Source organism: Leopardus geoffroyi, chromosome A3 (genome assembly GCF_018350155.1).
Source record: "Leopardus geoffroyi isolate Oge1 chromosome A3, O.geoffroyi_Oge1_pat1.0, whole genome shotgun sequence".
Classification (NCBI taxonomy): domain Eukaryota; kingdom Metazoa; phylum Chordata; class Mammalia; order Carnivora; family Felidae; genus Leopardus; species Leopardus geoffroyi.
The window spans coordinates 105,094,525-105,116,415 of NC_059336.1; the positions used below are offsets into that span (position 1 = coordinate 105,094,525).

The window sequence follows — 21,891 nt, forward strand, 5'->3', positions numbered from 1 at the left end:
ACAGCCGGTCAGCGTTGTTGGCTCCCTGCTTCCTTGGCGTCCTCAAGCCGGCACCGGGGCCCTGATGTGCAGCGCTCGGGAAGCAGCGAGGTGGGCGGCTCGGTCGCAGCAGCAGGTGAGGTCCCGGGCGTTCGGCGTCCGCCACATGCGCTGCTCGCTTGCAACCTACCCCCTTCGTGGCCACCCGGCTCCTGATTGGGCGCGGTCCGGACTCCTCGGTGCTGATTGGCGCTGCCCAGTGCTCGTCAGCGCTCCTTCCCGCCCCTTCGTGTAGCGCGCCGGGCCCCTAGCTAGCAAGGTAGGTGGCGCGGCAGAGAGCCAGTCAAGGGCGCCTCGGAGAGTGACCCGTAGACCCCGCCACCGCCGCCATATTCCGACCAAAAGACCCCCACCCCGCGGGGGGGCGCGACCAGGTGTCAGTTAGAGTCCCGCGCAGTGCTCAATTGGTTTGAGAGGCGGGGGAGCGTCTCCTGTTTCACTACTTTGAATCTTGGGTGGAATGGGGTCTTGGTATTGTCTCTGCGGGACGCTGGGGGTGTCCAGGTTCGGGTGGGGAGAGGGCGGGACGGTGTAGACGCCTTTGGTGAATGGAGACCTTGCTGAGGCCTAGAAGCAGCTGCCATCAATACCTTCTTCGATCTCTCCGATCTCTCCGGCTGGCCTCTCCCGGAAGCGCTTTTAATAACCAAAGGTACTGGGATGGTCTCCGAGGGTCGGAGTCGTAGCACTCATCTTCTCTCTGAACCCCACGTCGCTAGAGTGGGCCGATGTGGCATCCTTAGAGCCTAGGACACTTTCCAGAGAGCTACGTGGGCAGGTGGCCTGTCACAGTCTGGAAATTGAAAAACCTTTTGGTAAAAGGGCAGCAGAATGGAGTTACTTGGGACAGATGCCCTAGTTCGCGTAGTAGCTGTCCCACTCTCTTTGACTCAAAGATGTTAGCATGAGAAGGTAAACAGGTCTCCTAAAACCTACTTTGCACCACCCGTGAACACCCTGGCTAAACGATCTCGAAAGCCATCAAATTACTAATCTGTACCCATCTCATTAATACAACTGTGGGATGTCCAGTAGGAAAACCTTACACTAAATTATTTCCTTTTTTTTTTTCTTACAGGTACCTTAGGGACGAGAAAAAATATGTAAAAGGACGTCTTGCTACAAAAGGGGTTGTGCTCATTCCAAGACAATGCATTTAGAAATTTTACTCTTACTGTAGCTATTTGAACCGTTGTAGAGATTAATAAAAAATGTTCCTCTAAAAAGAGAAAAAAAAATCAAACTTTACTGGAAGCTGAAGTTTAGATCTATCCTATCCAGACTGTCTGCTTTTACTCCGGGGATTGGTATTGATATTTATTTTCCCCAGAAAGCAGGTAAGGAGAAATGGGTATATAACAGAAAAGAGTATTTGAAACTTTGAGTCAGGATTTTCCCAGTGATGGCCAGGAGGGGGCTGTGTGGAGAGAGGTTGAACTCTCCTACTGTCTTGCTCCCTTGATTAAAAGCTTAGCACTTCTGCTTTTTTGGGTTTTTTTTTTTTTTTTTCTGTTTTTGTTTTGTTTATCAAAATGAGTTCTCAAGAACTTCAGCTGAGCCCCTCTAACCCTCAAATCTAGCCATTGTTCTCCATCTCTACTGTTTCTTCCTTCAGTACATAAACGGAAGTCCATCTTCAAAAAAGCTTTGAGAAAAAGAGACCTTTAACTCATCCTCTTTTCAGAGACTACCTCTCTCCTTCCTTTCACAGCTATGATTTTGTTTTTTTTTTTTAAATTTTTTTTTCAACGTTTTTTTTATTTATTTTTGGGACAGAGAGAGACAGAGCATGAACGGGGGAGGGGCAGAGAGAGAGGGAGACACAGAATCGGAAACAGGCTCCAGGCTCTGAGCCATCAGCCCAGAGCCCGACGCGGGGCTCGAACTCACAGACCGCGAGATCATGACCTGGCTGAAGTCGGACGCTCAACCGACTGCGCCACCCAGGCGCCCCTATGATTTTGTTTTTTAAAAGGATGGCATAAATATGCTTGCTGTCTCCATTTCTGTACCAACTTACCAATTCTTCCACTTTAGAATTTTATAGATCAATTTCTTCTACACCATTCTCTCTTCTACTTTTCTGTTGAGGCCCTAACAGTATTCTCTAGCCTGACCTCCCTTCCAATCTGTTATCAACAAACTTTTTGCTTGTGTATCCCCAGAACAAGTTGAAAAACTATTCCCTTTGTATACTTTTGTTGGCCCCAAATTCTTCATCATGAGCTTTTCTTGTGTAAGTTAGGTTCTGCCCTTTAGACCTACTAAAACATAAAGTTAAATAGGCCCAGCAATAATTCATAGCAGGACAGAAGTAGTACATCCAGAATTGGGTATGGACAGGATCAGGGGCACAAGTAAACTCTACCAGCAGATGACCTAGACATTCATGTCACTTACCGTTTTTGCACCAATGCCTCTGCCCTCAACTCATATCTATGGTTACATAGGAAGTGAGGTCCCTTTGATCAGCTAACAAGGAAAAAAAGCAAAATTTAATTTGCTGATAGGTCTGAATGGTACGTGGATGCAAGTAGAAAATGAACTGTGTCTGTACTATAGCCCCACCCTGAGGTGATCCTGAAAGACAGTGGCCAGGAAAATTCTCCCAAAGGATAAATCCTCAGTGGTGCACCTGGCCATTCACTTTGTGTGGAAATGTAGCAGTAGTTAAAATATATATGGACTCACAGCACTGGCAGTTGACTTGGCTGGTTGACTGGGGGCCTGGGGACCTGGCAGGAGAAAGAAAGATGGACAAAAAGGGGCACCTGGGTGGCACAGTCAGCTGAGCATCCGATCATGATCTCACAGCTCATGAGTTTGAGCCCTGCATCAGGCTATGTGCTGACAGCTCAGAGTCTAGAGCCTGCTTCAGATTCTGTGTCGCCATCTTTCTCTACCTTCACCCCCCCACATGCGCTCACTTGCTCTCTCTCAAAAATAAGTGCACATGAAAAAAAAACAGACAAGAAGGTCTGGGAGAAGGGTACCTGGGTGGCTCAGTCGATTACATGTCCGACTCTTGGTTTTTGTTCAGGTCGTGATCTCACGGTTTTGTGAGTCAAGCCCCGCATTGGGCCCTGCACTGGTAGCATGAAGCCTGCTTGGGATTCTCTGTCTCTGCTCTCTGCCCCTCCGCACTCATGCTGTCTTTGTCTCTGTCAAAAATAAACTTAAAAAAAAACAAAAGGTCTGGGAGAGAGAGGAGTATATAGGTGGACTCTGAGTAGACAAGAAGTGTACAGATGCCCTGCAGAGAGTATCTACCCGGAAAGAGGCCCTAAAGAACAAGTAGGAAGAATAACTTACCAGTTGATGGCCCCCAGATGCTATCAGCCACCCCAGTACCAGCACAATGGGTATGTGAATGGAGCAGCCATGGTAGCAGGAATGGGAGTAATACATGGATCCAAGAACATAGGCTCCCCTCACAAAAGCTGAGGCCACTGCTGAATGCCCAAACTACCAGCAATTAATCCAATGCTGAGCCCCCCAAATGGCAATATTCCTCAAGGAGAGCAACCAGCCTGGATGACAAGTTGACTGGGTTGGATACTCTCCATCCTGGACAAGGCAACAATTTATTTTGACTGAAATTGCTACATTCTGGGTGTTCGCTTTTTTCTGCCTGCAGGGTCTCAGCCAGCACCAGTATCTTTTGAGTGTTACTGAATGTCTGACCTATTGACATAGGATCCCATATAACAGTGCATCAGACCAAAGGACCCATTGCACAGCAAAGGAGGCATGACCGTGGCACGTGACCATGGGATCCACTAGCCTTATCACATTCTATACCATCCAGATGCCAGCATGAACAGAGAGAAGGAGTGGACTGTAAAGGCATAGCTGAGGTTCCAGCACAGAGATGACACCAACTAAGGATAGGGTACCACCTTCCATGACACCATGTACACTCTGTCAACAGTCAGTATGGTGCTATGTCCCAATAAGAACAGATAGGTCCAGAAGCAAGTGGTGGAAGTAGGAGTGGCTTCACGTACCATTAAGCCCAGTGATCCCATTGGGTATTTCTCACTGCACCTGTGAACTTTGAGGGTTTTGAGGCCCTGGTTCCCAAGATGGGAGTATTTTCATCAGGGGCTATAACAAAAATCCCATTGAACTTTAACCTTCAGGTGCCACCAGACACTTTGAGCTCCTTGTGCCAAGGGACCAGCAGGCAAGAAGCAGGCGTCACCATCCTAGCGGCAGTAATTGACCCTGATTATCGGGAAGAGCCAGGGCTACAGTTACACGATGGGAGCAAAGAGGAAGATACTTTGTTAGCACCCAGACAGTCCAGCTGGCTGTGTCTTTGTTACACCATTGCTCAATGTTGAGAGTAAATAGAGAAGTGCAGCAACTACGGCCAGAAAAGAACACGGTGACTAGGCACTCGGCTTAAGTGCTTCCTGAGGGTGAGAAGCATCTAAAATGGATAGAAGAGGAAGATGATGTTGTCTAGCTGGGGCCTCGAGACCAGCTGTTGTGGGAAATGTGGCTTATCCCATGAACCATCGGCTTCCTGCAGAAAAATCAAGCTGCTCCCAAAACGTATACAAAGAAGTGGATCTGAGTAGTAAACAGAAGGAATAGTGGACACCATGATATGCCATTGCAGGTCCACCTTCATGACCGAAGAGCTTCTTGCTCCTAGGTGCTTTGAGTGTTGTTGGCTGACAGCCCTCAGTTATCAGTCCTCTAGGAATTGCCCTCATGTGATGGAGCTTCCTCGCCCAAGGTAACACCTTCCTCTCTGGGGCATGCATCCAGTGACTTGCTGAAGCCAGCATATAAAGGCCTGGTCCCCCCACCCCAATTCAGGACAACTCAAAAGGCCATCATCCCACCTTCAGAACTCTGTGGGGTCAGGCCTTTGTGGAGATGACTTTGCACCCCACTTTCTCCCTCTGACCAGGACTGCTTCCTTCCCTTCCTCCATAGGTGTTGAACCAGAGAACACCCCCAGTACCACATCACATGCTAATCTTTATCTCACAGTCTGCTGCCCAGGGAACCCAACTCTGTCCTCAAGACCAATAGAGTCTGTCTGTCCAGAGAACTGGTATTGGGAGTCGGCTCATGGACTCTCTTTGCCTAGAAAGTGCTAGGGGCCCTGAATACTCCCCTCTCCAGATGTCTTTCTCTGGTATCCCTTAGCAGATGCCCTTGCCCTCTGACCCATCCTTCCTCGTGGCAGGTTCCTCATGCAGGCTCCAGGTCCTAGACTAGACATAATCTCTCCCAGTTTGGGGATCTGGCAGTTAGGAAGCACCAATTTATTGGTTTAGCAGCATTTGTAAAAATCACTTCTCAGGCATTCCCCAGAGAGTTAAATGGGCCCACTCTAAATTAATTAGGATTTGATGCCCATGCCTTGGTCCCTTTTCCCCAGTACTTGGAAAGTAAGTTGTCTAAGACTGATGCAAACCCTGGGTTCCAACGGTCAGGCTAAGAGGCAGCAGTAATTGCCTTCTCCTTGCTTCAAAATGGTATGTAACCCAAAGCTCTATTCATCTATTATTTAGAACGGAAAGTATTTACAACATTTATCCACTTATTCATCCATCCGTATGTGAGATCTTTTCATAGCAGGCAGTTTCCCCTAATTCACAACCTAAAAACAATTCAGGAAAACATGTGTTCTTGTCATCAAGGATACAGCTTGAGCTGCCAGGCCAAAGCACTTCAGATCAAGTCTTCCAGAACCAGATCAAAATCCCTTCGACAAAAGAGACATCCCGGTCCTTAAACAAGAGGTTAGTAACGGCCTAGGGCTGCTTTGACCATCTTCACCACCTTTGGGGAGAAATTACCTGAGCCCATGAGAAGAACGGAGAGAGAGAAATAGTGTCTTGACATCATCATTTGAGTACTTGGATCCCGCCAAGTCACTGTTTCAGTTATGCAAACCAATAAATTCCATGTAATTAAGATAGTTCTGTGTTAAGAGTTCTGTATCTTGGAGCTGTAAGTATTCTGACAAAACCTTTGCTTTCCAGGCCCTCACGGGCTGGGTCCCTCCACCTTATTACTCTCCTCCTGTGGGTTATCACCACTTCAAAACACTGACTCATTGCTCCCTCCCCCCCCCCCAAAAGCCTGTCCCTTTCTTACCGTCACACCATTGATTACATTATTCTCATGAGAACCTGCCCATTCTTCAATGCCTGTATTAAGTCTCTCCTTCATGAAGCCTTCCGAGACCATTAGTCTCAAGGGGCATCAAACTGCTTTTGTCAGGTCTCTGCCGGTCTTGTAGATTTCCTCTTTCCTGACAGCTGGACTAGAAGGCCCTCAAGAACGATGATTGTATGAATTCATATATTTGCATCCTTCACAAAGCACACTATGTTCATTTGGTGAGTGAACATTGCATAAGAAAGCAAGCCTCCCTGCCCCTAAGTAATGTAAAAAAACAAGACATAAGGCCAATAGTCTGTGTGTTCAAGTGAACATATGCACAAATTTCTCTCACCACTCTTACTAGAGCACAAGGAAGCAAACAGGTGGAAAAGCATGAATAAGGGACGGCCTTCCCTTTTGAAAACAAAACCCACCCGCCACCCCAGTGTTATTCCACAAGGAACCTCTCTGCCAATAGTTGGGGCACCAGAAATCTGGGTGAGAGAACCCCAAGAGGAACGTAACACCAAGGTGGAGGACCGAGTTACAGGGTCTTGTCAGACCTCGCCATTAAGGGAAGGTCCTTTACAAGGCTAGCTGCCATTTTTGCTACAGAGACCAAGAGAACTGGAAGCTTCCAAACAGGGCTGCCTGCAGGCCCGATAACTCCAGCCCCATTCTCAGAGCCTTCCAAGCCCTTAAGTAAGATGGAACCACAGATGTCTCTTTGAAAGTTTTACATCACCAAACTCTCCAGAGACATGGTTGTCCAAAGGGCTGAGGGGCCTCTATGTCTTCTTGAACTCATGTTACAAAGCCCCTCACCATTCACTGTGTTTTTTGTTTTTTGTTTTTTTCCCCACTCAGCTGAGTGGGCAGACCAGGCCAACATAAATCCTTGAGCTTTAAGAAACCGCTGAAATCTCTCCTGAGGAAACTTGCCCTGCCCACAGCAGCAAAGCCAAGCGTTTTCCCCAAAGTGAGGAACTGTTACATTAATTCTCAAAGTGGGCACCTAACAGAGTGCCTTCACTTTAGCTACACCATTCAAAGAGTCATTTTCTCCCCTCCATGTGCCTCCCAAACGTAACTAAAATGCCACTCCCAGAAAAAAATGCAGGGGAGAAGATTTCGGGCTATTTGGAAACAAGGGCCAAAAAGTTTTTTAGTTCCTTTATCTCCCCACAGAGCCTTGTGACCTATGAGTTTAGTGGCTGATGGTGTAGACATCTGTGGGTGAGATGTCAGCTGAAGATTCTCTAGTTATTTTAAGAAAACTGCTCTTCCCCAAGACCCAACCACCTCTTCCTCTGTTCTCCGAGGTTCTCTCCTTGCTGCCATTCACATCCTGCATCTTCTCATCTGTGAGCCCTCCTAAGCCCACACTGCTGACTCTGCCTCCATGCCATGAGATTGCTCTCTTCCCCTTCCGCAAGCTTCCAGACCCCCACACCACTTCCCATTTCCCACACCCTCAGGCTCTGACCCTTAACAGAAGTTGGGCCTCCGTCACACTGTCACCAGTCATGAAAAGAAACCTGGATCCCTCCTGTCTCTTCTCAAAACCTTCCCAGGATTCCCCACTGCTTTTAGGGCCTTCCATGGGCCTCTCACCTTTCTAACCTCTTCTCTCGCTACATCCGGGCCTCCAGTTGTGCTTCTGCTCGCTATTCCTTCAGTGGGAACTCCCCACACCCTACCTCCAAATTCTCACGGGAAGCCTGGTTCAAGCTGCCCTCCTCCGTGAAGCCTTTTGTCATCGTTCAAGTCATAACCAGCCTCCCCTCTTGACACAGCACTTTCCCCAACCGTCCATTAGACCACTGACTTCACTGCCTGTTTGTGAACAAGACCATCTCCTGAACTAAGAGTACAAAATTCTTGGAGACGGGGCCCACTGGTCATCTTGTTTCTTCTCATGGTGCCTAAGGGCGCCTCGTATACAACACGGGCCTTTTGTAAAGATCTGAAATGAAATGAGACAGAGCACATCCTAGCTTTCAGGAAAGATGTGTATTCTTCCAAAGGGGGGAAAAAAAAAAAAAAAAAAAAAAAGAACACCTAAACAGGCTGCTCCTCAAAGGGAGCCCTAAACCCTTCTGCCATGATATACATTTGGCTTAGTGTGTCGGCTGAACAAAGGGAAGATGGGTGGCCACGTGAGGCGTGGACGCTAAAGGCAGGGTCCTTCTACAAGTTACACTCCTGGAACTGTCTCCACTCGCATGCCTGTAAGTAAGTAATCATTCCCTGTGGTTTCAAAAGAAAGTGCAGCAACTTCTCCAAGTCCTAGAGCTAAAGAAGTCTATTCCTTTCCGCATCATGGCTGGGGTTCAGAAGCAGCTTTCTCTTCTGCAGCCAACCAGCAGCTGCAGAGAAGAGCTCAGGGTCTGAAGACAGGGACCGGGCTGGAGGTGTCTATTGCTCCTACCCTTGGGACCCTGGTGTGGAAGGTCTCAGGATTAGGGGGGGGGGGGGTCTTAGGGGTGAAAATGTCTTGCATGGAGTAAGCACATGCAAGTCCCTTTTCTTTTTATTTGATTACACACTTCGTCAATTTCTCCGGCTTCTCTAAGAGGAAGGGAACAAACCAAATCAGGGAAACTGCAACAGAAAAATGACAGGGAGCCACTGGCATTTACATTCTTATTTGTAGTTTGTTTTGTTTTGCTTTTTAATTTTTTTTTTTTCTAGAAAAAAAAAAAAACACAACCAGGGGGATATATATGACAAACTATCAGTGTCAGGATGGCAGGGAAAAAGAGAAAGGCCAGAGGTATGGGGAACTAATAAAAAGTGGGTTCCAAATCACATGGAACGGTCCACAGGGTCATGTCTGGGTCCTCATGAGATGACTGGTCACTTTGGCATGCGTATTTGGTGCCCGGTCTCTTGGTCTGCCTGCTTGGACACCCACAGTCTGAGAGAGCTGGCCACACCCTGGAGATCTGCCAACGGCAAACTCGGACTTCACAGACAGACGTAAGACTTAATTTAGCTCCTTGGCTTTGTGCTCAGGTATCATACTGCGGTCTTTCTTGCCGAAAAGTCTGGAAGAGTGTGAGAGTCACCATGGGACACACGTTGGCACCACAGTGAACTCCAGGCAGCCGCTCACTCGTGCACAGACATGGTCTTCACCTCCGACGCAGGCATCTGTCCAGATGTCCCCAGGACGACAGGCTGAAGAAGGACGAGACACAAGACAGTCCCTTTCTAGCCCCAACTCAACGGTGGTATCCATTCTCTGGTCTTGTTTGGTCTGTTGCCCGTGAAAGGAAATTGGGATCCAATCTGCTTTTCAGCTCGGCACTGGACACTGATTCCAAAGAAGCCCGGCCATCTGGATCCACGCTGAAGATCTCTCACGTTTCTCCCACTTGTGCCCCAGATCTCAGGGCAGAGTTTCCAGTCAGACCCAAAGCTATGTGTGGCAAACAGGATAGCCAGAGTGATGGCTAGGCAAGGAAGAGCCAGCGGCACACTCCTAGACCAGACAGAGTACATTCGAGAAGAGAAGAGGGGCATGCAGCAAGCCGTTGCCCCAAGTCACAGTCCAGGGGACACACTGAGCCTGAAGGACACAGCCAGGTCCGTTAGTCTGACAGGGTGGTGTTGACACCTCACGCGATGGGACCCCACTGGTGGCGGTTCCTATGTGGAGAGTGGCGGGTTTCCTGCCCTACTGTGGCCCCTGTTCCTGCACGGAGGCCAGGTTACATCTCAGTGCCACAGTCCTGAGGAGCACCACGCTGGCCGGCCAGCCAGGCCACAGTCCTCAGCCCCTCGGGGGCTGCCAGGGCTCTGGGTTCCACAGGAAGGGCCCAGGGAGCCGGGTCACTGCAGGGGAGGGAGCAAGGGAAGAGGCTGCATTCTGCTGGGAGAGGTTCAGGGAGGAACTACCTGGGAGGCGTGGTGGCCCCAAACACTGCGGAGCCAAAAGGAATGGGATACGTGTCTGAAAAAAACGACAACAGTCTGGTCGCTAGTTTAAAAACAATATTGTTGCTGTTGGTTGGTTTTGCTTGATCCTTCTAAAACCACTCACGTTTTAAAAGGTGAAGGGGCTAGGGAGATTTGGCCCCCCTCACTCTGATCCTTTATGGGCACCAGGGGGGCCTCAGGCCCACGCCAGCTGCTGCTCTCTTTGCCTGGGCTCCAGTCACCCAAGCAAGGGCAGGGCAGGGAGAGCACTGGCTCTGCTTCCCGACAGCAATTCCTTCTTCCCATAAAACCAGAACACACGTAATGGGAAGTCCAAAGACTAAAGTGCAGAGAATTCCGTGGAGTGGACGGCCCGGTACTGGGGCCCTCCAAGAAGGAATGGGGGGGTGGGGTCAGTCCAGGGTTACAACTGTGGGACAAACACGGACTGTTATGAAGTAAGCCTGCAGGGCATAGCCCCCTTTCCCTTTGCACCTGCTGACACTTCTATCTGGGACTGTCCACTGTCAGCAGCATCCCAAGGAAAGTCCCAGTTTCGAAGATACGGCCCATGAAGGGAGAAAAGTTGTATGACCATCCCTGGTTGGTAATGACTAGTGACCGCGAAGGGACAGGAAGGTGACAAGAGGGGAAACAGTGCATTATATAAAATCTGCAAATCCCAGGTTTCGAGAGCAGGGATACATGAACAACCTTAAAGGCAGAATCTCTCCTGGGAAGGTTTGGTGAAATGGTCAGGATCCTACCAGTGAGGCCTGCTGGGGACAGGAGCTCCTCTGGGGGTGAGAAGCGCCGCAGAGTGGGGAGGGGCTGCTGTGGCAGAAAGCCCTCGGCCGGCATTAGGGTGTGTAGGCCGGGGGCGGCTGGAATTGGTTGATAACCTCATACTCTGCTGGGTAGGGCTCGTTCTCCTCCATCTCGGAGAGCAGCTCTAGGGCCTGCTCCTCCTCCTCTGTGGGGTAGTGGCGCAGGAGGTTGGCTGCTGTGGCCAGGATCGAGGCTCCACCGGCTCCTGCCACCAGGTAGAAACTAACAGCAAAGGTGACATAGACCTGGGAGCCATGGTACTTCTTATGTTGCTGCTGCTGGGCCAGGATGAGTTCAGAAGCCCAGTAGGAAAAGCCGATGACGGTGGCACACTGCAGGACTGGGGGACAGAGCGACAGCATGGGAATTAGTAGGCACCCTGCAGCCAGGATGCCCAAAGAACCAACTGCAGCCTCTCCGCCCAAACCTCATTCTCAGAGAACCTGTCCGGCTCCAGACACTGCAATGGGGAGCTCTCTTGGCCAGGAAAATTCTCGGGCTGGGGCTGGGCCCAGATGCCCGACCCCTTCTTGGCCAGTCAGAGTCTCTGCGTCTCAAGAATTTGGAACTGGGATATCAGGCTGCTATAAGTCACTGTGTGTTTGAAAGGGATAGACCAGCTCATGCAGTTTGGGGGTGGAATCGGCACCACCACAAGTCAAATCAACACAGCAGCCCAGTCATGAGGGAGGACAGAGGCTGCACCTAATAGAGAAAGGTGGCATGCAGGGAAGCAGGAAGAGGAGAATGCGATGAGACCAGGTACTCCAGGGGAGATACAGTGAGACACCCCGGTTTCCTTCCCCGCTTGTGCCAGGCCCCGTGAACCCCAGCTGAGCTTCGACTCCAGTTCTTAGAGAGCACAGAGATTTCTTGTGGAATACGAACAATATTCCCTCTCCACAGCTGGGCCGAGTGGCTTTGTGGCCCTGGCAGGCACAAATGCGAACGAAAGAAACAAGCTGCTACTACAACTCCATGCTTTGTGAAAGGCTAAAGCTGAAATAAGAATCTGGAATGGTGTCTGCTCACAGAAGCCCCTAGGACCCCAACTGCAACTCCAGACGGGGTGCCTCCACCCTGTGGCAGTTCCTTCCCCACCGTGAGCAGGCCCAAGCGTACCTGTAAGGATGTGGGCGAAGGCATAGCGACGGGTGATCTTCAGAGCTGGATGCTTGGGCCCAAAGACATCTAGGAGAAACGCAGAGAGACTACACAGGATGCCCAGGAAGCAGAAGGCGGCGATGACCCGCAGGAGCAGTACTGTCTGGGGATTCATGCAGAAGTCTGTAGGGGAAGAACCAGATCTTCAGGGCCCCAAGCAACACCCTGGTGCAGAAAGCCTCCCGCTGGGAGGCGTTTGTCCCCCTCTACCACAGTCCTGGGGAACCAGGGGAGTACTGGACCGAGCAGTCTTGGCTCCTGCTCCAGCTGGCCTCCACAGGAGATGGAACCGCAGACAGGAACCCTGGTCACTGCTCCCATGAGCCTCAGGTCCTTCTTCCCTTTCCAACAAAATCAGCCTGAGTGAAGGGCTCCACTTCCTCGTGTTTGCCACCCTCTGCTAACCATTTGTAAAGACCTTGACGATTAGCCTGACAGGGTAACCCACTCTGCTAAAAGCGTGCTTTGGGCTGGCAGGAAAAGCCCACTGACTTCTGAGCTGGGACGGCCAAAGAGTTAGCTAAGGCCAGAGGCCGATTAATGTTGACTGTTTATCTAGCCACTCATTCATTCCCTTGTTCAAAAAGAAGTTGAAGCAGTTTAGAAAAACAGAGAATTCAAAGAGTGCTAAATAAACCAGGAAAGATGGTAGACTAGTATGTCACATTTATTTTTGCTCCCTCCTTGCACGCTACTAAAACAAAAGAAAAAAAATTTAAGGCATAAACCCACACAAAGAGGAGAGGGGCAAAACAAAATTCTGGAAATTAAAAGGAGTTAGAACTACTCAGAATGGACTTAATGCACCAGGTAAGCCCAAGTAGCCCACTAGATAAGCTTTTCCCAGATGGGGGAAAAGCTAAGAAGCAATTAGTTTACGCCACAAAAGCCTAACAGACTCAGAAATTGACAGCCCCCGACACCTTCTAAAATGAGGGCAAAGCTATTGAGGGGTGCATGCTCTACCCAAACGAGGGAGTGAACCAAGAAAAAGGAAGATGCTGAAACAAGAGCCGCAACACTCAGAGTCCCCAGGGTCATGGAGAAGGGAGGTCCCAGGATGACAACCATCACCAGACACAAACAGCAAACTTCTAGGACTTTAGAAACTTCTTAAAAAAAAAAAAAAAAAAAAAAAAATCATCGGGGCGCCTGGGTGGCTCAGTCGGTTAAGTGGCCGACTTCAGCTCAGGTCATGATCTCGCTGTCTGTGGGTTCGAGCCCCACGTCGGGCTCTGTGCTGACAGCTCGGAGCCTGGAGCCTGTCTCAGATTCTGTGTCTCCCTCGCTCTGACCCTCCCCCGTTCATGCTCTGTCTCTGTCTCAAAAATAAATAAACATTAAAAAAAAAAATTAAAAAAAAAAATCATCTAGACAACACTGTTCCATTTTATATCTATGCAAACTACTAGAGCTCCCAGAATCACCTAGAATAAAGGCCCATCCAAGAAGAAACCATTTTAGGCTTTGGTAGAAAGAAATGGGCCTTCACTAACTCTCCCCCTTCTATTCTAACCATGGGCAAATTCTTCTTTCATTTAGGCCATGGGTCACCAACTGATTTAGGGCAATTTGGAAAGGGCCGGCAGGACTTAGACTATAGGCTTCTTTCCTGAGTCTTGATCTGACGCTGAGGCTGACAGGCTGTGGGATGATGGTCATCAATCTAGTTCACGTGAAAATCGCCAAGGGTGCTGGCTGAGAGCATGTTCCCAGGCCCCAGAGATTCTGAGCTCTCAGCCTGAAGCAGGGCCTAGGGATCTGGATTTTAGCAAGCAGCCCAGGTAATTCCCAGGCAGGTGGGCCAGGCCTTACATTCCAAGAAACACTGACCCCAGACCTATGACGGAAAGTGGACTGCTGAAGAATAGTCCAGGAACCTGGAGAGACGACCTGAACCCCACAAGGCAGGCTCAAACCAACAGACACTGGCATCACTGGATCTTGGGCAGAGGGTCTGGCCTCCCACCCTGAAGAACCAGACCAAGAGGCTCTGGGCCTTTGTGACAGCATGCATTCCCTGCCTCAGGCTCAGAATTCACCCGGCAGATGTTGGCTGAGCTCACACAGGACTTCTATGCCTCCATCTGGCTGCAGATCATTCATCAAGCTGCCCCAGAGCTATCTGCCGCTCTCTTGTCAGCTGACCATCTGTTTTGGGTCCAATCACCCAGCCTGGGAAACCGTCTGCTGCTAAGAGGCTTGCCTATGAGTGAGCTCTGCCAGCAACCAGGACCAGCCTTCGCTTAACCCAGCCCTGCATCGCCTAAGACAGCGCTATGGCCTGAAGGAGTCTAGAAACCCACAGGCCTCACTGAAAGAAAAGCTCCTGGAGGCAGGAGGCTGTCTCCTGCCTTTGCTTGAATATTGTTCAAAGCTCTCTGAGACGGTTCTTCTTGGGCTCCACATGGCACATAGCAGGGACGGGACAGGACGGGACAAAAGTGTTCTTCTAGTGCTTCCAAGAATAACCTGAGAGCGGCAGGGTGTAAGGGCTTACATCACACTCTGTGCTGCAGCAGGCTGTGTTCTGATTTCAGCAGCATTACTCAATGTGGCCAGACACTCTGAGTGGTGCGTTAATTGTGGTTCTTAAAAATCAACTAGGGGCACCTGGGTGGCTCGGTTGATTAAGCATCTGACTTCTGCTCAGGTCATGATCTCATGGTTCCTGTGTTTGAGCCCCACATGGGGCTCCACACGGAGAGTATGGAGCCTGCTTGGGGTTCTTTTTTTCTCTCTCTCTCTCTCCCCCCCTCCCCCACTTGCACTTTCTATCAAAATAAATAAATAAATAAACAAACCAAATTTCGGAGTGCCTGGGTGGCTCAGTTGGTTGAACATCTGACTCTTGATCTAGGCTCAGGTTAAGGTCTTGAGGTTTCTGAGTTCAGGCCCCACATCAGGCTCTGTGCGAAAAGCACTGAGCCTGCCTGAGATTCTGTCTCCCTCTCTCTCTGCCCCTCCCCTACTCACACACATGCACGCACATGTGCACGCATGCTCTCTCTCTCTCTCAAAATAAACTTAAAAAAAAAAATCAACTACATTTTAACAATTAGTTTTAACTGAAAAAAGTAATACATCAGTGCTTCAGGCACTTTCTTTGGCTGCATAGGGAGTACAGGATGTCCATTTTATTACCATCCTTAAAAATGTACATTTATTATATATACTCCTATATGTCTTATGTTTCATAATACACTTACTTCAATAATAACGAAGACTTGCACGTGATAAAAAGCTTCAGAGAGGACGTCCCTCCCCTTCCAAATGCCCAACTGCCCCACCCAAGCGACAAATATTATTGGTGGTTTCTTGTGTACCCCTCCAGGAATAGCCTGTGTGCACAGATGGGTCATACATTATTTTAGTTGGGGCACCTGGCTGGCTTGATCACTAGAGCATGTTACTCTTGATCTTGGGGTTGTGAATGCAAGCCCCACATTGGGTGTAGAGCCTACTTTAAAAAAAAAAAAAAAAAAAGTGTTACTTTAGGTAAGCCTCACTCCACACTGGGGGATTCATCACACAGCTCAGATGAGGAATCTGAGGCTCCAGGAGGTCAAGGGACTTCCTCCAGGTCACACAGCACAGTTAAGACTCTAAACCCGCATCAGCCTCCCTTGCATCATGAGGCTTGGAATCACCAAGCACCAGACTTAGCCGTTTCATTCTTTCCTAATGGAAGTAATCAATCAAATCCTAAAGAGCGGTATTTGAACGAAGGGTCAGAAGTTAATGCGAATGCTGTCAGAGCCATTCTCAGACCCAGTGGCTGCTGAGCTCACTAACCGAACAGGTGGAAGCATGAAAGCTCTTCTAGGCAAGAAAGGTTTGGGTCATTGAGCCATGAGAAGTGGGAATTACTGGGCAAAACCTGCTCGGTGTGGTCTGGGCTTCTGCAGCCATCGGTCTGGCTCTTGAAAGCAGTGGGGACGCCAGAAAGGCGCCGAATCCTAGACCGACCACAGACTCTGTGTTACCTTGAGCAAGTCACTTAACTGCCCTGCTCTCTCATCTAGCAAATGAAAGCAGTGACACCTGCTCCCTCTATGAAGGGGTGTGCTGAAAGGGTCAACTCACACCATGCCAGGAATGGGCCTGTACGGACTGCCACTGGCCCACTCTCTCAGCACTGGGGCTGTTATGGCTGGGCCACAGCTGTGGCATCTCCGGCGTGCCTTTCCTCCTTCCACTGGTACTTCCTCCTCTGCACACGTCAGCCAGTGTGGGCCAGGGAAAGAGCCGACTAAAGCCAGACTGAGAATCTGCCCACAAGAGTGATGATGTGGTACAGAGAAAGAGCTTTTGACCCAAAATTCAAATGAGTTTTGTTTCAACATGACTGCCTGTGAGTAAACCCTCAGGCGTGGTGGGGAAGCGAAATATAAACTTCCCTTGTAGGGGGCGCCTGGGTGGCTTAGTCGGTTGGGCGTCCGACTTTGGCTCAGGTCATGATCTCATGGTTTGTGGGTTCGAGCCCTGCGTTGGGCTCTGTGCTGACAGCTCAGAGCCTGGAGCCTGCTTTGGATTTGTGTATCTCCCTCGTTCTCTGCCCCTCCCCGGCTTGCACTCTGTGTGTGTCTCTCTCTCAAAAATAAATAAAGAAAGAAGTAAATAAACATTAAAAAGTGTTTTAAAAAATAAAATAAACTTCCCTTGGAGTGATGTTTACAGATACCCCAGGAGTCTGCCTCATATCCCAAGAAGTCTTTCATCAGAGAGTCTCCGAGCACACAGAAAAGCCAGGCAGAGTTATTGCAGACATGCTTAGAACTCAGCTCAGACTCTCCCAGGGTCCGGATCTCAATGTCTGTTTCTCTCCTCCCCTGCCAGACATCAGTATGGCAGGGAGGGCAACGAATATCCACTCCCTTGAGGGTTGCTAAAGGGAAAAAAAAAAAAAAAATCCCCAAATGTTATGTATGTATTTTTTTAATTTTTTAACGTTTATTTATTTTTGAGAGAGAGAGAGAGAGACAGAGCATGAACGGGGGAGGGGCAGAGAGAGAGGGAGACACAGAACCGGAAGCAGGCTCCAGGCTCTGAGCCATCAGCCCAGAGCCCGACGCAGGGCTCGAACTCACGGAACGTGAGATCGTGACCTGAGCTGAAGTCAGACGCTTAACCGACTGAGCCACTCAGGCGCCCCAAGTATTATTTTATTTGTGGAGAGAAATGGCATATGGGGCAGGGTCCTAATTTTAAATTCAAACCAGTGGTACAGTCTACTACACTCTAGTAAGTCAGAGAACACATCCTCTTCTCCAGTTGTGCTCTTTATTTTGGTAATTATTGCTGACTGTCCCCTCCAGTCACCAGGGAAGAAGGCAGCTGCTGTGTAATAGGATCCCAAGGAACTGACTTTGCCCAAGGTCACTGGTGAGTCACTGGGCTGGATTTGTTTTGAAGGCCCTGGCTCTTCCTGTCTACCTGCCCATTGCTCTCACCCCCTCCTCCTGCAGGCAGGAGGGTTAAAGTGGCTTCTGGACAGTTCCCTTCTTCTGTCTCATCCTCCATCCCTTCGCCCCTCACTGGAGTCTCAGCGAGTTAGAGGCACTTCCCCATTGCCCCAATCCTTCTCAGAGTTCATCTATCCCACCTGCACAGCTCACTGTGACTTTTTAGCTTCCAGACAGGCTTCTGACACAGGACTCCAACAGGGCCCTCTAGTGCCTGGCTGGGTATTACCACAGATACTAAAGGTTCTAGCTGAGCTGCCTCTGGGGACAGGCCCGGCAGGCATTGAAAGTGCCAGCTGCATTAGTCACCACTCAGCAGGCACAATGGCCCTCCCTGGAAGGGCCTTGATCTTCGTGGCTTGTTGTCAACTGTGATTCATTGACTTCAAATCCCAAACTTCCTCATTCTCCAAAGATGCTTCCTGAAGCTGTGAGCTGCCCTTTGCTGGCCACATTTGATAGCAGGGACCGGGGCTCAGAAGGAACAATTATCTGGGGCTCTGCTGCCTGGGGCCACTAGCAGTCTGAGCATATCTATGGACCTGGGCCCAGGGTGAAGAGCTGTGTGAGAAGCAGGCACCCCCTGGAGAGTGGAAGAATTCAGGACCAAATCTTTTGAGCCGGCCAGCATTTGCCAAAGCCTTCAGGGGCTCTGCAAGTGACAGCAAGAGGGTGAGTGGCTTTGCCTCAGGATCACCAACTTGAGCTGGAATGCTGAGGCCACGAGGGATAAGCAGCACAGCTTTGGCTGGGCTTGTGAGAAAAACTCTACTAGAATGGGGAGATAATAAGCCTTGGACAGCTCCAATAGAAGGAAAAAGAAACCTAGAGTGAGCAAAGTACGGTGCTAAGAGTGGAGGTCCACCACCACCTGAGCCTGAGACCTTTGTGAAGTGAGGTTAGGACGTTAGGACAGTACTTACCAAAGAAAGATATTCAGAAGAAACTAAAGCCAGACATGGAGTGTGCTTAGCACAACGCCTGGGACTCAAGAAGGGGGGCTGAGAAACAGGAAGGCACTGCTCCAAAAGCCTGCCGGCCCCATCTACTCCCCTTCACCTTCAGAGACCTGGTAGGGCCTGTTCTCCCTCTGGTAGCAACTCTAGGCATCAGATCTGTGCCCCGCAGCTCTGCTCCCTCCTGAGATACGGAATATCCCAGGCTTTCATGCTAGGACGTGGGTTAGGCCCTAAGGATCAACATAATTGCACAGGAAAGCCCATGTCTAAAGGCCCACGGGGTACCAAAAACCCAACAGGTACAGAGAAAAGGAAGAAGAGAAGCTATCAGGGACCTCCTGATTCCTTGCCTTGTTCTCTGAGAGTTCATGAGGTACCACTGGCACCTTCCTTATTAATGGACGCCCACATGTTCCTAGCTTGCAATGGCCAACAAGGTGGCCACGGAAAAGTAGGTTGAAACTATCCATGGGGTAAGATCGCTAAATGCATGAGTAAATGTAATGTAAAGATTAAGGCAACATGCTTTATAAAAGACCAAATCTGGCTTGAAAACTACTTAAAAAGGGTAAATATATACGTCAACAAAAGAGAACCTGCATCAAGAATTTGTTTTTATTTTTTAAATGCCTTTGACAAGGATGCACACCAACGTGGAACACTCATGAGATCATTCTCTATGACACTCAAGTAAAACAAAGGTGAAGAAACATAGGAGACAGCATCATTTTATACTGGACTCAATAGATGTCAGCAGCCTTAGCTCTGCCCCCAGTTGTGTGACCCTGGAGAGATCACTTCACTTCTCTCAGACACAGCTTGCTGGGCCTCTGAAATAAGGACATGGGACCAGAGTGCCTCTCCCTCCATCACACAGATTCTGTGAGCCTCTCCAGGAATGATTTGAAAGGGGGGAAGCACCATGAACTCTCTCCCAGTTTGCAGGGGACAGGTTACACTGGAACAGCAGATGATCAGTGGCAATGATCCAGATGAAGTAATGGAAAGGCAGCAGCCGTGCTCCAAGGTAGGTAGTGTGCTGAGGGTAAAACCATCCAGGCTCTACTCAAGCTGGATGGCTTTTCTGCCACCAGCTACACGCCAGAGAAAAAGCTGCACGTCACGAGGCCTCCATCATGTGTATAACTTGGGTCTCAGTGAGCCCAACCAGCAAATTTCATCATGGTGAAATGTAGAAGTAAACAAGAAACCCCCATCCTGTTCTCTACAAAACTATCCTAAAACATCGAAAACCCCAGAGAGATTCAAAACAGCAAGAGAGCTCTTAGAGAAAGACAACATTAGGCTCTAAGGATAGGGTTTTTCAGACTAGGCCTGCAGAAGTGGCATATAATCCAAAGCACAGGAGAGAATTTGACCTTTTCACTAAATCCCAGTGCCTGAATCCTTAAAGAGGCAAAGTGGAGATAGCTAATGCTTCCGATACACAGGGAAGTAAACATCTGGAATGCATCACAGATGGGGGTGGCCCAGGGAGAAAATATGAAGACCTTCATAAACGGTTCAAAAGACCTTGGAGGTAATGAACTGTGCCGTTACTAAGGGCTTTTGGGGGTTCTCTGACCATTTTGGGGGTAGAAGCCAGGCAAGTGCAGTCCTGCTTCCCACCACACAGCCTTTACTTTCATTACTGGAGACAGGGCTGGGCAGGATAACCTATGAGGCTCCCTGGGACAGCCCCCCGCCCCCCACGCCCGCACCCACCTCCGGATATTTTGGTCTCCCCTGTGCCCAAGTAAAGAGAACAGTCCCTTTCTCCTCTCCTGGCCACCGGGCTAGGAAGCATGATGAAGAACAAAGCAATCTTACTTCACTCGAGCCCACCCGCTTGTCAAGGTTCCAAGAGACAAATTCCGATCGTTTTACCGAGGGGGCAATGGAACTGACTTCTGGTTATCGAAAATGCCATAAACTCCCCTTTTCTCTAGCAAAAACCCAGTTATGATAGAACTCTAAAATATCTATTGAAATCTGGCCACACTAAAAGTTCCTCTTCCTCCCTCCATCTGGCTGCCCCCAAAGAAACCTTCCTATATTCCGTAGGTTCCTCATAAAGGGGCAGCTAATTGTGATGCCTAGCACCCTTATCAGTTCTCGATATACAGCGCCCTTCCTTAGGCAGAATCCTAAAATAACAGTAATCCAGATTAGCACGGCGTGAGAAGTAGGTGCCTGGCTGAATAACATCAGAATTAATGAGGGGCCAGACCCCAAAGAGAGCCACCTGGTGGGCATGTACACCAGGCAAGAATGGGGGTGTTTTCTTAAAGCCAAGTGCCTGCCCCTGGCTATCTCTGCTCCAGCCCGCACCGCATTCTGTTCTCCACCAAGGAGGTCCCTATCGCTCAGAAAGAAGAGGGCCGGCGCGCAGCGCCCTCACCTTTCAGCAGGTCCGGGTGCACGTAGCCCAGCACGTCGGAGACCCCCAGCTCCTGACGAGAACAGGTGCCACCGTGGATGTGCAGCCAGGCAGGCTCCGCGAGGGCAGTGCACAGCGCCGTGATGGACAGGGCACCCGGCAGAGCCGAGGCCAGACTACGCTCCGGCTGCTTGGGCAGAGCGCTGCCTCCAGGGCTCCTCCGCCGGCGCCCGCCAGGCAGCCCTGCGCCTCCGGGGGCGTACATGCCCGGGGCCGCCCGCCGTCGCTCCGCGGTCGCTGCTGTTCGCCGCGGACCTCCGCAGGGCGCGCTGAGCCTGCCTGTCCCGGGGAGGAGAGCAAGGCACTGGGTTCACAGAAGGGGGGGCTGGCGCAGCGCTGTCAGGGCCCACACTCGAGAATAGGGGGTGGGACCTGGGGCCAAGCATAGACAGGAGGGCTGCAGGGAGTCGGGGGGCGGGGACAGGGTCCCTGGAATGGGGCTGCGGAGGTGAGGAATAGGGACCCGGAGAGGGATGAGGGCCGGCCAGGTCTGGGCAGGCCAGAGTAGAGGCGCTAGTATCGGCTACTGATGAGAGAAAGATCCGGGGTCTCGGCCAGAGAGTGCCGAGGGGTAGAGGACCGGGCTGGGCCGCGGGGATCGGGGACCCGGGATCTGGAAACAGTCCTCTCGGGGTGCGACCTGTGGCCAGAAAGGAGCCTCCCCTACACCGACTCCTGTTCCTCACCGGTCAGCAGGCCTCAGGGCCGGTATGGCACCGCTCAGTTCTGTCAGGGGCTCCGCAGCTGCCGGGGGCCGAGCGATCTCAGGCCCCAAACCCGCAACGCCCGGACCGACCCGGGCCCAATCCACTTCCGGCTTCCTCCACCTCTGCCTCCGCCTCCTCCGGCTCCCCGCCCCGTCCCCCGCGCGCGTCACAGCCCGGGCGCGCCGCCGGCTCCCTGCGCAGGGCCTCACGGGACTGGTAGTTCGAGACTGTCC

General features: G+C 50.5%; 1 protein-coding gene and 1 long non-coding RNA gene across 3 annotated transcripts; one reads left to right on the forward strand and one right to left on the reverse strand.

The window, feature by feature from the left end:
- Position 1: 1 nt before the first annotated feature.
- On the forward strand, positions 2-1,287 carry LOC123581175. Its single transcript, XR_006703649.1, has 2 exons — positions 2-115; positions 1,118-1,287. It is a non-coding gene; the product is annotated as an uncharacterized LOC123581175 (long non-coding RNA).
- A 7,578-nt stretch (positions 1,288-8,865) lies between these two features.
- Positions 8,866-21,818, reverse strand: TMEM127 (transmembrane protein 127). Of its 2 annotated transcripts, none has more exons than XM_045446991.1 (4): positions 21,638-21,818; positions 20,913-21,230; positions 12,046-12,210; positions 8,866-11,263 (listed from the first exon to the last, which is right to left on the reverse strand). In XM_045446991.1, the coding sequence occupies exons 2-4, from the start codon at positions 21,154-21,156 to the stop codon at positions 10,956-10,958; spliced, it is 717 nt and encodes a 238-aa protein (XP_045302947.1). In that variant the 5' UTR covers positions 21,157-21,230; positions 21,638-21,818; the 3' UTR covers positions 8,866-10,955. The 2 variants fall into 2 exon arrangements, with proteins under 2 accessions (XP_045302947.1, XP_045302948.1); XM_045446992.1 differs by having other exon boundaries at positions 20,913-21,323; positions 21,638-21,796.
- Between the last annotated feature and the right edge of the window lie 73 nt (positions 21,819-21,891).